Source organism: Durio zibethinus, chromosome 2, assembly GCF_047325235.1.
Source record: "Durio zibethinus cultivar Kanyao isolate XHJ-2024 chromosome 2, ASM4732523v1, whole genome shotgun sequence".
NCBI classification, from domain to species: Eukaryota; Viridiplantae; Streptophyta; class Magnoliopsida; order Malvales; family Malvaceae; genus Durio; species Durio zibethinus.
In genome coordinates, this window is record NC_143163.1 from 39,622,625 (window position 1) to 39,638,967 (window position 16,343).

Here is a 16,343-nt window from a genome sequence, read left to right on the forward strand (position 1 = left end):
CAACCTAAAATGAAAAAGAAAGTAAATGACTCCCAAGAAGACAAAGATAAGTAAAGTTAGCCAAGAATTAACAATGCTTGGAATAACTTACAAAGTAGTTTCTTTGTTTAATTATATTTGTGAATATCCAGATTTGTAAAACTTTTTTAGCTTGGTATCTTTGACAAAGTAGTTTATCCTCTGACACCTTATTACCGCCTATCTATCGTTATGATTAACCAGCCCCTGTCCCATTATTTGAAAGCATGCGCAGTCCAGACAAGTGGCAACGTTTCACACTACGGTTTGCAACAAAACATGCAGTAAATGATTAATTAGTATGACTTTGGCCATTCACCATTATCTGATCAGCGTCAGATATTTTAATTTTACTGTGATCTTCTATTGTGTCTTCCTATGAAAATGACCATTATTACTTATCCCAAAAAAAAAAAAGGAAAAATGCTCCATGTATATCAGGTAAAGGCCATTTACCGGGTGACATGTGGTCCTTGCAAATTAATTGTACGTTTCTGGAGAAGGGAGAAATTAAACCATTTGAATCTTTATGAAAAGCTTCATGTAAAAGGAATGGATGAATTTAAAGCGATATAGTGCAAACCTGGTTTCAGGCTACCTGAGGATAGTATTTCAGATCGAAATCTATGCTTAAGCATAAGCACTTCAAAAACAGTAGGCCCGGGCGACTAGGGTTTTCAGAAAATCTCTCATGGCTCTGTACACTACTACTAGCTAACTAGTTAGCCATGCTGACATATATATATTTTTATGTGGTGCAAATTAATGAACCAAGTGTTTCTTTTCTTAATTTCTTGGTCACACCCGGCTGTACGTGAGCTAACCAAAGCTGCGACGGCAATGGTAGCTAGAACATGAGCACAGGAACTTAATTGCCATTATGACTTTAAAGTCGACTAGATATATATGCTCATGATTGATGCATATATATAGAACGCGGACCACAGTCTTGCCTACTGATACATACATATACATATATATATATGATTAAAATTGGCTCAAAAAATAAGTTACGACTTCCATAATTTCACATGAATTGCAAAAATTAGACACAAAATTAGGAGTAATAGTTGCATATAACTAATTAAACTTTTTCTGGGCCTTTTATTATGTCTTGTTTGTATACTTTTTTTTGTCTCCAAAAAATGTCTCGATTAAAAAGAAAGAAAAATTATTTTTACTTTTCTTTGTTACTTTTAAACAATACCTACCTACTTTTTCTTATTTTCAAAGTAAAAATAATTTAAGAAAAAACTTTACAATCCATAAAAGTCAAAATTCAACTCAAAAACTTCATAAATTTTGTGTAAAATCAAAATAAGATAATATATGAATTTAAAATTTAATTTAATTAATTTATATAATTATTTTAAGAGATAATATTTAATAAAATATGTTATTTAAATTTAACATATGTAACTTCTTTTTTACTGATTATAATTTTCTTTGTAAAAAAATAAAACACAATATATGAGACACGTGGAACCCAGGGAGTCTTTTATTATTAATTTATCTTGAGTGACAAATTATTACAACGGAATGTAAGAAATCGAGCCCTAAAATATATATATAATAATAAATATACACACGTTAAATCTAGGACTTAGTTCAAATTATTTATTTATCTCTTAGAGATGGTTTTCAGTAAAATTAAAGTTTGAATTTTTTTTTAATTTAGATTTAAAAAAAAATTAAGTGACAAAAAAATTATCTCATTTCAATATCAGGGAATGTTGTAAATTTTTATAAAGATTTATATTGACTCAACAAGAATCAAATTTAGCTATTCTCTTAATGACAGAAAAATAAAAAAAAAAACCGTTGCCAATCAAGTTTAGATATTCTAAAGGCATGTTAGCTTCCAACTTAATGCCTGCTCCAGATATGGGTGCAAATTTTAGCGAGTTTTGGATTAACTTCTTTTGGAAAGACCAAAACGAATTATGGATTAACTTCTTTTGGAAATAATTAGGAGATAGCTTAAGAAGAAGGAAAATGCTGGAAGGATCCCAATGAATAATGAACGGGAAGGCAGTAGTCAGAGGGAAATGAAGCGCGAAAGCGACATTTGGTCTCCCAGTCAAACAAAGTCCTTTGCCCAACCATGGCCATGGCCAGTAAAAGTAGACTCTACACTCTAAAATGTACATTCATATGCTGCTCTATCTCTCTCTCTATCTGCTCGGTTGTGCTATAATTAATTATTGTCCTTGTGTTTCTTTCTCTCTATAATCTTCCTTACCCCTAGCTAGGTTTTCTAGAGGTGGCCATTTCTAGTCTCTCTTTGTTGTAATTCTTTACTGTCTATTTCTCTCTTTCTCATCTTTCTATCTGAAAAGAAAGAAAGAGAATGAGAAAGAAATATGAAGGGTTGCTATCAAGCAACTACCTGCACCCACGTGAAGTGTCACAATACCGGAGCTTGGGGCTAACTTCATATTCATATCCCCTCACTTTCACAGCTTCTCTGCCTCCCACCACCTGTGCTTCGCATCCACTCACTTCCACAGTTCCAATTCTCTTTTTTTTTTTTTTTTAAGCTGCCCTGCACTTCACCTTTTTCCCCCCTTAAAAAAGATGAAGAAAAACTTTTGTCTCCAATAAATACCAGCTACTAGCGTGATATTTCAGCGTCAGGTATACCGAGGGTACTTCCTTCTGTTGTAGTTATGTTTCCTTCAAGCAACACTTACGACCCTTTTCCCTTAACGACCCATACCATGCCTGGAAGCTCTTTTTCAGGCGATAAACAAGCTGCAGGCTCATTACTGGAGGATCCTCCCCCTCCTTTCTGGCACTTTTCTGCACCCTTTATTGATGATGATGCTGATGGGTTGCTTATGAGTCACCTGCTATCCCCAGGGCAGCAACAAATCTTGGGCTCCAGTAGCAACATGGCGCCACCGGATTCTGAGATTAATGCAGCTTCTCCAATAAAGGAAACCAAAAAGGTGACCACCAACAGGAAGAGAAGTGCCAATAACGCAGCAAAGCAGGGGATTCCTCGAAAGAGAACCGGAAAGAAAGACAGACACAGCAAGATCTATACAGCTCATGGTCCAAGAGATCGGCGTATGAGGTTGTCACTTCAAATTGCCCGTAAGTTTTTTGATCTTCAGGATATGTTAGGCTTTGACAAAGCAAGCAAAACTATAGAATGGCTCTTCTCTAAGTCCAAGGCTGCTATCAAGGAACTCACTGAAAACCTCCCCGGAGTGAAGCACAGCTGCAGTGGAGGTGGAAAGAGCGTGTCATCTACCTCAGAAAGCGAAGTGGTATCAGCAGCCAAAGAGTGCGAGGACAATATGGGGGACCAGCAAGTTGTTATAGCAAGAGGTGAATCTATGAGTGCAGCTGCAGCAAGAGAGACAAAGGAAAGAAAATCACGTAAAGTTTCATTCAATCCTGTTGCTAGAGAATCCAGGGACATGGCGAGAGCAAGGGCAAGGGAGAGAACTAGAGAGAAAATGAAGATGAGAGGACTTGAAAAATCAATTACGAGTTCGGATGAGCCGAACCCTAATGAATTGGGCCGGTTGCAGTCTTCGAGTCCCCTTGAAGCCGGTGAAAATTCAGGTCCCTCTACTCAACCAAACTTTTGTTGCAAGGTAGTGGCCGAGGAAGAAGAACAACACCACCAAAATACTTTACACTCTCTAGAACATCAAATGGATTCTGTAAGCATCATTGAGAAATTTCTGGGCATCACAAGATCGTCATCCATGTTTAATTACTCACACAGCGTTGCAGATTCAGAGGAAAATTGTCCCGTTTTTTCTGGTTATTGGGGCATGAACAATGAGAGAATCCAATACAGTTACTGTTCAATGACAAACATCAATGAATCAACAGGTAATGCCCAAGAACAAAACCCTAGTGTAATTTTCATGACGGACCCAAATGGGCAAGAGCAAAAGTCTAGTCCAATTTTTTTGACCCAAGGGGAAAACCCTAGTTCAAATCCCATGGTCAACTCATATGCAAAAATAATGAACCATAATTCAGACTCGATGAACCCCTCAAATGCCCACGAAGGAATAAGCCCTACTTCAATTCTCATGTCCACCTCAGACATTGGTTTGCATTCACATTACCAAGAAAATCCTGCTGTTGCCAGCAAAAACCGCATTTTTTATTAATGAAGATGTTGATAAACCCTTCCCATTTCCTAATTATGTCAAACAAAAAATGTACGGCTATCTTCCACTTGATTTCTTTCTGTGTGATTGAATCCTCTCTGCTAATTAATGGTGGAATGGATTGAGTATTGTTGTTTATCTTCTATCAAGTTTATCAGAATTTGACTTAATTTGTGGTTGGTCATTCTCGTATTTCTGACTGTTATTTCTTATTACTATGATATAAAGTTGCCTGCTAAATCAGAGACAAATTATATATTATTGAAAATAATCAAGACAATGGATTCATTATCCAGTTTGTCTCTGATGAGGAAGACAAATTTTCATGTTATATATAGTTATATGATTAAGGGGTGAATGGTGAAAAGAAGAAACTAGGAGATATACAATTAATCATTGATGAAAAAGATTGTGCTCAAGTTCTTGATGCCTTTTCTACATGTTTTGCAGTAGCTAGGAAGGAATTTATCTGTTCCATAACTAGCTAGGGTTAATTAGAGATGTGAGACTGTAAAGAATGAGCTAATTTCCACTCTTCACTTTCTTTCCCTATAGAGTTAATTTATTCTAAAGCACCTTTATAGCTATGGGCAACACATTTTTATCACCAAAAGTTCTTGGAGTTCAGTGCAGTGTAGGCAGAAAGACTTGGTTATTTGTATGTAGATTTCACCATCTCAACTGCTTGTCGTGCTGTTAGTGATCTCAGGTAGAAATAAATCTGTTTTTCCAAATTTTCTCCTATTATATGAATTCTGTCTTTCTTCCTAACAATATATAACAGTATAATGGAACAAACTGACAATGAAACATTCTGACTATAGCTAGTCACTAGTGGTAGAATAAGTAATTGAAGGATTAACCTGGATTAGTAATTAAATGTATATAGTTATAAACTTTAAAAATTTGGTTAAAAATTGTCTAGATAACTAACAAACCAGGTATGATTATCGATCAAAAAGGAGTTAAAAGTGACAAGTTGTGCTTTTTAGTGCAAGTGAAGAATGCAATTTTACAGTAATGAGACAAATTAATCAGGCAAAATAGAAAACTCTGAGGAGAAAATTTGTTTTCTATCATGTCAGGACATGCTTCTGTGGAAACTTAGGATTTCCTTTTTTTTTTCTTTTTTTCTGAAAAGTATCTGGAAAAACTTTTTAATAACTTAGATTACCCCAAGGTAAGTTATATTGCGGGTTCATACTTTGGTAGACATTGAAATTACTATTGACTGCTATAGCAAGCAGATTTTTTTAAAAAAAATATTATCAATACAGTTAATCAGTAGAGTTTAATTTCCATACCTTAGTGTCTGACAATCTTAATGCTCCCTCTGCTCTAAACTTTATTTCTTTGGTACGCCGGCCAACTGCATGTAGCCTTATGACCTTTAGAAGTAAACGTATTGCATTTATAGACCTATAAGATCAAATAAGCCCTATGGAACATAGGGCAATATATATATATATATATATATATATTGCTAAAATGTCGAATCATCATCAGGCACACACATGTAAGTGACTTCTCCAAATTAGCCAATGATGTACTTGCCTTGAATATTGTGTTTTTCTAAAATGTAAAACACAAACCATGCATAAATGGGCATAGCAAGAATGAAATTGAGGAGAATATTGCAAAGTCATTAGAAGAAGCTTTGGTTGGATGGAAACATATGCATCAATACCATTGAAGACTGGAAGGCAGGTATTTATTTTGCTAACCCATGAATTCATTCCTACCAAAAAAAATGCTTTGTTAAATTAGGGAGTTAAAGCTATTTGGTATCTCACTTGATTTTCTCCATCTCTTCTTCTTGATTAGTCAAGAAAGTACATATATATTAATTACCATGAATGAAGTTGATTTTTCTAGTCATAATCTTTTCTACTTTGCCCATCTAAAACAATTATATCAAGTATCATTTTTCCTGGTCATCTAAGAAGAAATAAAGCACATCATGCTGAAAAATCGAACAATAGGTTACAGAAAACTGTACTTTTATATTGATTTCGACCTAATCAATCTCTTTGTAGAAGTCTGAAGAAACCCTAAACTCTTTTTCAAGGGTTTACTGAAAATCCATGTCAATCCTCAGTGTCTAACAGTTTCATTGTATCCTAGGTAAAATTTTTTATAACTATTGCCTGAACATAGCAGGTAAGGCTGTAAACGAGCCGAGCCGAGCCGAGTAGTGAGAAGCTCGAGCTCGAGCTCGACTCACAACTCGGGGCTCGATACTCGGCTCGAGCTCGATCGAGTTTTATTTTTCAAGCTCGAGCTCGATTCGTGATCGAATTCGAGCTACTCGAGCTCGCTCGATTAAGCTCGATTAATATGTAAAAATAAGCTCGATTTGTATACTCGACAAGAGTTCGATTATTCATGCTCGAACTCGAACTCGAACTCGGATTCGAAATATTTTTTTAATTAAAAAAAATAAAAATATATTTAAATATAAAAGCTCGATTAGGCTCGCGAGCTACTCGAATCAGATATAAGAATACTCGAATTCGGCTCGATCGATAAGTCGAGCTACTCGAGCTCGAGCTCGACTCGACAATAATCGAATCGAATTCGAGTTTTTTTCGAATCGAACCCGAGTAGCTTGCGAGTACTAATGTATCATTTACACCCCTAATAGCAGGTCATGCCACATAGTCTACATCTTCCCTTTCATGCTTAAGTTTCTATATATGCACCATCTCAGTATATGTACTGCCCCCAAGGTAGAATAGCAAGCTTTCACGATTGGTCTTTGTCATGGAGCTTAGCTGCTCTGTCCTTGTATGTCAAGTTAGTTAGCTTTCCAGCTTGTCTTCATTATCTTATCTTACGGTATCACATCATAATTTTTAATGTTATCCAGACTAGCTGTAGGTGGACATGACGCCTCAATCTTCAATCACAGACTCATTAAAACCTGAATATATAGTTTTCTAGTAAAATTTCTGCCTTCCATTTGCGCAAAGAATCAGAAGCACAACATGGATACTTTGAGATTAAAGCTCTGGACACATCTTATTCTATACCTCATCAAATGTATCATGGTTAAAGGAACTGTTCATGGAGAAGCATCTCTAAACATTTTTGTTAGTATACATTAGTCAAATCAGTAACGGGTGTCAACTCTTTTATCAGCTCAACAAGCATTATGCTAGCTACGGATTTATGTTCTGTTCCTCAAATATCAAGCCATTTATGATGGTGGTTGAAGACTAAAGAAAAGGAATAAAAAATAAACATTTCCAAGTTCTAACGCGCACCCATTTACCAGTTGGCAATTATATTATTATACAAATGTGCAGGGGTTTCTGTACAGGCACTTCTTGTTATCGCCTGGCTTTTGTTCTTTAGATGTTTTATCTTTTTCCCTATTTTGATTTGTTTTGTACCCCAAGGTAACAGACAAACAACATTCAGTATTTAACCGATCTGGTTAATTATTTCTATGCAATACAATGTAACACAGCAGTATAACAAATTTTATGGTTTGTGTTGGATTCAAAATCCTTTAATTTCTACCTGTCATATGGGCATACTATAATATATAGTTAATATGCATGGTAAGTATCTGATGAAGACATGGAGTGATCTAATTTATTGAGAGTTGTGTTAGAAGGGGATCACTCAAGACAGACATAGTTAAGTAGCTCGAATGGAATTGTCGGTATCAGCTTGAAAGCTTGTTGAAAGCTTGTTGAAAGTAATGGTTACACGAAATTGATGATCAAACAATATAATACAAAAAAAGACGGGAATTGCGGAAAAGATGGGGGTCAAGAAATTAAACAAACCGCACCTTGGCAAAGAAAACTATCTTTGAGATTCCAGTCTTTGTTGGGGGAGAAGGGAACACTTGCGACCTGCCCTGGGCCTGGGGTAGTGCTGTTATTCGAGGAATCAACAACATTTACATTTACATTTATGCTAACAGTGAAAGTTCAATTTGAATTGAAATATATGTTGAAAGGGAGAGGTACGTACTGATATTATTTGAGTGCTCTAAGCCAACTGTTATGGCCACCGTGCTAAATGCTAAACATATATATTTATATATATATATATGAATACGATGCCCTCATAAATCAAAACAGATATACGTACGGCGTGTATAAATTCATATACTATTGCTACTAGTAATGTATAAAATATTGGGCTAATGGGGGCCCATTGTCGACTAACCACTTCGGCAATATTGGGCTGCATCCTTTCGCGTAATCCGATTTCCTTTCTTTCTTTTTTTAAAAATTTTTTAATATAAAAGGAAGGAGCAAATAATTTTAGAATATTTAAAAACAAAAAAAGATGAAGTTTACTATGAATTACTTGAGGAACTAATATAATAAATTTTGTTTACTGCCCAAAAAACTACTAATAAATATTTTAAAGGACAAAAAAATTACTATTTAATTTACATTAACTTATGAAAATATATAAAAAAATTTATACATTAACAATATATCAAATATAAATTTATATATATATATATATACGCGCGCGTGTAGAGAAATACAGTAAAATAGATCAGCTGCATGTAAATTTCAGAAAAAACAAAGATATAGTAATATTTAAGGAAAATAAAAAAAAAGGATTAAAATAAAGGAAGATATACTATATAGTTATAGTTTTTAGTACTGCAAGTTGTGATAGCAGGGAGTAATGAAAGCAACTGTACTTCTCAGCGTCTCAGCAGTTTATCGTTAAAAGTAGGAATCGTATCAAAAGTCAAGAGCTTAACTTTAGTTTTTTGCTTGTTTTAATGGACTGGCCTCTGTCTGTCCCGAGTATTTGTATTTCACACACTCTAATAAAAAGCACACCATTATTGTTCTTTTTTCTACTTTTAATTAAGCTTTTACTCATCTGATCTCTGTAAACAGGATGAAGTAGCTAGCTAGTGTAATCCAAGAAGAGAGCAAAAAATGAACTATGGACACGCAAGAGACCAAAGATGAGATGAATTTGGTTTTTAAAAGAAAAAAGGAAAAGCGATAATGATCTTTAACCCATTTCATTATTGCATGATCGTTTTGGACGTGGGTCCTGCAGATCAAAAAGATGGATATCAGACCATCAACTCATCTACTGTGGGACCCCTAAGCATTGTGTAGTTGTGGGTACAGTCGATGCTTCACTACCATCCATGCCTAACATGCACCAATTCAATAAACATTTAACTGTCTAATTTTGAAGCAAACATTTTCATGCAGAAAGAGAGATTCCGATAAATGCAAAGCACACAGGGCTAGCCCGATGTTTTCTTAACGCAACACTCACTTTCATACACCATTTTGTCAGTGTTGGATCTCCAAAGACGACTGTAAGTGCATGCTCAAGAAACATAATCAAGAGAGACGGGGAGAACAGACAAAACAAAGGGAAAAAAAGTAGGAAACTAAGGAGTTTACTGACCTCAAATACCTGATTGCAATGATATATTTCTAGATCCGATGTTTTCTAGATTGCTTGAACAAGAATGATATCAAAGTACACGAAGCATCAAGCAAGTGCAAATGTGGGCAAGGGCCACAGCCCTAGAATACCAACAACAGCCGATAATAAATAAAGATTATATTATAGCGTATAGCCAAAAACATTTCAGTTTTAAGACTAAGCTCACTAGCGAACAACCGAAAGTAGCCAAAGAAATTAAAGAAAAGCCAAGTAAAGAGACTGTTCAGAGGAAACAAATACTAATAACGAAGAGCTGAACTATTTTAGCGACAAACCCAGTCAGAGAGTCCTGCAAATAGAAACACAAGTTGTTTCCTTTTTTTTCTTTTTTGGGGAGAGAGAGAGAGAGAGAGAGAGAGAGAGAGAGAGTATCGACTATATATATATAAAATATATATATAGGCAGATGGTAAGGGAAGGAAAGCAAAAGAAATTAAGATAACCAGAATCCAGATACTGTCAAATAAGATCTATGGATACGAATGATGGCTTTTGTACTGACAGTGAAAGTTTTTTTTTTTATTGAAAGAAAAATAATAAAGACTGACAAAGAGCCGTAACATCTGTGTGTGAAAATTTTTTGTTTAATGTATTAATATTTTATAAGGGGTTAGTTACTTTCGATTTCGTTTTAGTCAGTTGCGTGATCTTTTTGAAGTGGTAGGTGTTATAGACCGCAAGAAAGATGAACATGAAAATGGCCTATTTAAAGGGCAGTACGGAAACTGCTCCCCTTCTCGGCTGATAAAAAAAAAAATGTAACAGTTGCTTGATGTTCATCATCACATTAACTTAGCACTGCAGATTAAAAAAAAAAAGTGAATTTGGAATTTGAAGCTATTACACAAACAAACAAACCAAGACATGAAGATCTTACGCAGTACAGATACAGTGGCCTATATATATAATTAAGGTGTGTCAGAGCCCGAATTTAAGCTTCTTGATGACAGTCCCTGCTACAATACTACTGATAATCATCATCATCAGAAGTTCAGAGCAACTGCTGCAACGTCGATCTTTTCCTCTTTAGGGTTTTCATCTAATTCATTCATTTCCACTGCACATTATATGTACGGAAACGGAAGTGTGTATACAGAGCCATGCGCTGTTGGGAAGATTTTTAGCAAACCAAATTATTGCGATTTTCAGAGGGAGAGAGACAAAGAGAGAGGTGATCACTGATCAGAGTCAGGTGATTCCCTTGTTGCATGTGGCGGTCGATTTCTGTTTTTTTTTTTTTTTTTTTCCTATTGGCTGATATTAATGACGAGATGAAATATATTTTCCAAAGGCTGCTTTTCAACTTCCAAATCTTTCTTTGGATTAATTCCTGTGGCTGTGGATTGCAACTCTCATACCTAGCTATGACCTATTATGAAATCTACTCCAAAACTTCATAAATATAACAAACTCTTGCCCCTCGAGGCTAGACCTTTTTATGATTGGTTTATGTGTTGTGAGTTAATGACAGACGAAACCCATTCTGCCAAGAGACACAGTCAAGACTCAAGATCCAGCTTGATTTCTAGTTTACCTCAAGTTCAATTGACCGTGCAGGCTAGACGCGGTTTCGGCCTAATCATCATCAACATCGCCGTCAGCTGGGCCCAACATCCAGTTGAAGAAGATAAAAACGGAAATGGAGTCAATTCTCAATGGAACAACCTAGGAAAAAAATTAGTAAGCATTCACAAAGGTTTTATACCATGAGACATCCATAAATTTCAATTTTTTATTTTTCCTTGTCAAAAAAGAAGAAAATTTTGTGGCCATTATGAAAGATGAGATGCAAAATCCTGGCTTGGCCAATTGCCAACTCAAAAGCTGGACAAAGATAAAAGAAAAAGAGCAGGATCTACGAGTCTTGCGCAGAAAATTGATTTAACTGGCATGGTGTGGAAAAAATTAAAAAGTGGGAAGTAATATATATATATATATTCACTCCATTTTCTAAATATAAGCACATCAAATACAATGCCCATTCCATTTATAAATGATTTGATATAACCACATAGATCGCTTAAATCCAGAGGTTGGAAGAGTTAACTAGCAGTAGAAGTATTTATACACATGCTCCACCGCAGTCGCGCACAAGAAAAACCAAGGGTACCTGACTCAATCCGTCCCAACTGCCTTACAAACTTATGTGAATCGAAACAGCAGTCTGATAATTCAAGCTAAAACTTTCGTATATTCGTTGAAGCACTCTTCTTCGCAGCATTTTGTGACCATGACGATGGCTTGAATCCCCCTGTCAGCAAGTTAGAAGCTGCCGCTGCACAGATTTTTCTTCTCTTGGAGTCCAGCTCCAACCTTTTCTTATTGGATGTGGAGGACCCACATGATCCGGGGAAGATTGAAGCAGCTTTAATCAATGCTCGCTTATCTTTCCTATTTCTTTCAAACTTGGAAGAAAACTTGACTCCTGCAGCAGTAGCAGCATCTTCTTCGCTTGCCGGAAGGAGTCGAATGCTTAGGCCCATTTTCTTCGAAGCAGATTCTTCTTCAAAAACCCTTTTCTTTTGACTCTGAGAACGAAAAAAGAAAGAGTAAAACTTGGAAGCAAGTCTATAAGAATATGAAACCAACAAACTAATTTGAGATTAGTAACATACTCTAAGTTTGGCACGGAGAGCTTTGTTGAGCGCATAATCATCTGAATGCCTGGCATCAGACACTCGCTGAAGGCGAACCAGTACTGGCTCAGCTTCTTTCTTCTTCTGTAAATCCTCTTCCTGATGTTCAAGACGATAAAATGGATCTGCAAGCTTGCCTCTTTCTGCATAACAACGAATTTAACCGTCAAAATCCACCGGAACTTTAAAATGGTAATCACGTAAAAAATGAGTAAGCCCCAGTAATGTCACTACAATGTTATGACCAAATTGCTAGTATTATGATAGATTAGATGCGCATATGGGTTTAACACTGTGAGTCAACCTGTGCGTTTTAATTGCAAGTTATAGAGAGATTCGCACTTTGTCAAATAGTTAGGTCCCTGCCACTGATACAAATTGTGCCAGAATACTATGCATGCAAGCAAAGCAAAGGCAGCTCGGCGGTAAAAGTAGTTATCATATAAGAATCTATAAATCCATATAACTCAGTACATACCTTCATCAGCAGGAAGCTCTAATGTCTCTGCATCCTCAACATCAAACACTTCAGTTTTCCGCTGAGCACCACTAATGATCACGTACTCACAATTTTTTGGGTCTGTCTGAATGATGATCTCATGTTTACAGCATGCAGACTTCATGGTAAAGCTCCATATCTAAAAGAAACAATTAATTGTTAAAAACACCAGATCACCAATGAGCTTATGTTAAAAGATTTAAGTCTACTTTAACCAAAACCAAATCACAGAGAAACTCTTCCACCAGTTCAGAATTAAATGAATTACTCAAGAGTAGCTTATGCAATCACCAAGAAAAGATACCTTTGTAGAATAATAATTTCCCACTTGCTTTTTTTCAGCGTTGAACCGTACACCTTTTGCAATCATAGAATTGCATCCACCACACCAAACATTGAAAGGCATTTCGAACCTGAAAGCAAAACAAGAAGGAAAATCAAACCTACAATAACCATTTAGAAATAAACTTCCCAAAACAAAAGCAAAAATTATCAAGGATCATTTAAACCAAAACCAATTAAGAAAATTAACCCATAAGAAAATTAACCCATTTATAGTTCAACACTTGCTCTTAACAAGTCTGCTGGAGAACTATGTCACTTAGAAAATTAGCAAGCTTGTACACTATCTACCACATATAACTTTCACGCTAGAAACCACTAAACATTAAGATACCTCTATGCAGCCACAACTTAGCCTAGTTTATCACAGCTACACAGTCTAATAGGATAGAGATATATTGGTTTCTTAAGTAAAGCAAATAAAACAACATATTTGAGAAAAAAAAAGTATAAAAATTCCAAGAGTTTGATTTATTACCTTATAATCAAAATGCCTTGATCTATTTTCCTTGCCCTCTCTCTCAATGCATGTTGACCATGAAACTTGTTCAAAGAGCCCTGAAAAGAAGAGCAATCCCAAAATTTAAAAATTTGATATGCCATAAATCATAACTAATTTTAGCAAAATATTTTCTTATGACCAAAAATGAATGCAGCAAGCAAAATAATTCTAAACCCTGCATACCTGACTTGGGTCCCATTCTGGAGGATAGTAAAAGTTATCTGCTCTAGCAGCTGCAAGCGAAGACTGCAGAAGCACAAACAAAGTGGGTTAAGCATTTCTAAATTAATTGGCAACGGAGCAAAAAGAGACAAAAGAAAAAAAACCCAAGCTGTATTAATGCCAACCTCCCCACAAAATAACTTGTTGATGCTGCAACTTATATTAGCAATCAACCTAAAATATATTTCCCTTGAAACATAGCTCTAAAACTAAAGGCCAAAGCCACATAAATATCATGAAATCAACATAAATGGATCAAAATTCTACAAATATAAAATCGGAAATTGGCAGGGTTAATGACAAAACTTTGCCATCATCTTCATATTAATTTTTTTTTAAAAAAAGGGAAATTTCAGCGCAGTTCAAGGGGCAAGATATCAAGAATAATAAAGTTAATATAAATTAAACCAACATGATATAATTAAATGACAATCACTATCTAGAGATTCTAAGATCTATAACGAACCATTCGAATAACAATAACCCTAATTCTAGAAAAACAAAAAACAAAAATTTTTGTAGTTAAACGAATCGAAAGTTAGGGGTAATAATTTGCTTACCATATTTTCTTCTTCTGCTTCTGATTTGGATACTGGAAATTAGGGTTTGATTTACGGCTTTTTCGATATTTATTTTAGTCGGTTTTATATAAAACAGCACGGGGGAAGGAAAACAGTTTTTGGTGATTTCTTGGGTCAATTTTGGGCTATTATTTCTCAGTGTGGGCCCCTGAATAAAGTTGTGGCCCAAATTGTTGATTTTGGGCTACAGTTTTCTTTGCGGCTATAAAATAAAATAAAATAAAATAAAAAAAACAAGAAAAAAATGATTTAAGTACAAATATAGGTATATAAATTAAATTATTTGCAACACTCTATTCTTAAATCTTCTAATTATAAAATCACAAAATATATTAAATTAAACTCAACAATTTCACATGTGGCATACATATTTAATTTTATATTCCAAAAAGTAATCTAAAAAAGGAATAATATCCAATGCACATGATAACATCACACCCTAATATTATAATTATTTCCTTTTTTAAATATATAATAAATTCATTTTGTATATGTTTGTCAAGCACACACCTTTTCTCTTATCAAATTTATACCATAATAAAAATAAATAAAGGCTGTCATTATTTTTGTTCTCAAACCGAATGTTTGCTTTTATTACTACTATCTTTGCTTACAAATTATATATTTTTTGTTTCCTTTAAACAAACCAATTAAGTTAATCTATACAAAAGGAATAACAAAAATAAATTAATTAATTAAATTATTATAGCTATTTAATCATCGATCATACCCCCAAAAATATTGTACTGTTGATGAGTCGTTATTAAATGCGTAGAAAACAATAGACAAGTTGGTCACAAGTAAATTTAGTGACTGATAAATCCTTCATATCTAATCTAATATTAATTAAAAGATGACAAGCTGCATGTATGTTGCATGCAATTTATAGAATTAATTGATATATATATATATATATGAATATGAGAAATTAATAATTCATGTTTCTAAACATTAAGATATCAACTTAATTATCTAAAAGATTTAACTAGTCTACAATGAGATTATTAAAGGAATATATATTTATTTATATATATGTGCCAAACGAAGTTAAGTTGTTAAGTAATAATTGGAGCAGACTTAAATCTTGTCTTCAATAGGAAAGAGTGAAAGTAAAGGAAAAGGACTGCCATAAGACAAATAAAAAAAAAAAAACATTTAGGCATAGTGAAAAAAATAGATATTCATTTACATTAATGTAAGTGTAACTTTATTCTTTTTTAATTTTTAGATAAAAATTAAATTAATAATTAATTTTGATTAAAATAATATTTTTTAATTTGAATCATTTTTATCTAAAGGTGAAAAAAGAAAATAACACTTACATTGGTGTGAGAGCATCTTTCTACTAATGAAAATCAAGTGATGAATATATTTAATCATCAATAAAACGATCAAATTAAAAGTGGACAAAACTCTCATCCGCATCCAATCCAACCACATATAATATTTGTCGAATTTTTTCTTATGGCATGTAAAATATTTTGCATATATAAGGAAAAAGTAAAAAAAAGTGATTTTAACAAGTATTATATGAGCTTATAATTAAACATTATTGGCAATCATCTTCACTTTTGGAACTGTTGATATATCTCACCTTCACCAACCTTTTTTTTGTTGCTGAAACTGTTCATACATTGCTTTGTCCATAGAAAATGTGGATTGCACATTCCCCACCCTTTTCATTAGTTGCAATTCACTCAAAACCAGCATGGGATCTTCCCTTGGACCCCATCCTGCATTATGAATTCTAGATAAAAAAGAGAGAATAAGAATATATTGTGTCATTTATTCATTATATTCCTAGATGTGCGTCAAAGATATTCAAAAGATTACTAATAATAACCATGATCAAACTTAATATTATTCAAGGTTTGACAACCTTTTAATAATGGCGACCGCTTCTTTTTCCTTGATTTCTAAGGAACTTTAATGTCATTGAGAAAGGGT

The 16,343-nt window shown here is 34.2% G+C and overlaps 2 protein-coding genes across 2 annotated transcripts; one reads left to right on the plus strand and one right to left on the minus strand.

Moving 5' to 3' along the window:
* The first annotated feature begins 2,030 nt into the window (after positions 1 to 2,030).
* On the plus strand, positions 2,031 to 4,378 carry LOC111317646 (transcription factor TCP12-like). The gene has a single exon (XM_022920087.2). It carries the CDS (start codon positions 2,688 to 2,690, stop codon positions 4,155 to 4,157), a length of 1,470 nt encoding a protein of 489 aa, XP_022775822.2. The 5' UTR covers positions 2,031 to 2,687; the 3' UTR covers positions 4,158 to 4,378.
* Positions 4,379 to 11,510: 7,132 nt separating this feature from the next.
* Positions 11,511 to 14,489, minus strand: LOC111318412 (uncharacterized). Its single transcript, XM_022921267.2, has 7 exons — positions 14,376 to 14,489; positions 13,777 to 13,839; positions 13,570 to 13,649; positions 13,054 to 13,162; positions 12,729 to 12,888; positions 12,230 to 12,393; positions 11,511 to 12,142 (listed from the first exon to the last, which is right to left on the minus strand). The coding sequence occupies exons 1-7, from the start codon at positions 14,376 to 14,378 to the stop codon at positions 11,792 to 11,794; spliced, it is 930 nt and encodes a 309-aa protein (XP_022777002.1). The 5' UTR covers positions 14,379 to 14,489; the 3' UTR covers positions 11,511 to 11,791.
* Between the last annotated feature and the right edge of the window lie 1,854 nt (positions 14,490 to 16,343).

Excerpts from the sequence above, each read along its gene's own strand:
- LOC111317646 (XM_022920087.2), top strand. The coding sequence starts at position 2,688 with ATGTTTCCTTCAAGCAACACTTACGACCCTTTTCCCTTAACGACCCAT.
- LOC111318412 (XM_022921267.2), bottom strand. Across the intron at positions 13,163-13,569 it reads CAAGGCATTTTGATTATAAG|GTTCGAAATGCCTTTCAATG; the intron begins GTAATAAATCAA and ends TTTTGCTTTCAG. Across the intron at positions 12,889-13,053 it reads GAAATTATTATTCTACAAAG|ATATGGAGCTTTACCATGAA; the intron begins GTATCTTTTCTT and ends TGTTTCTTTTAG.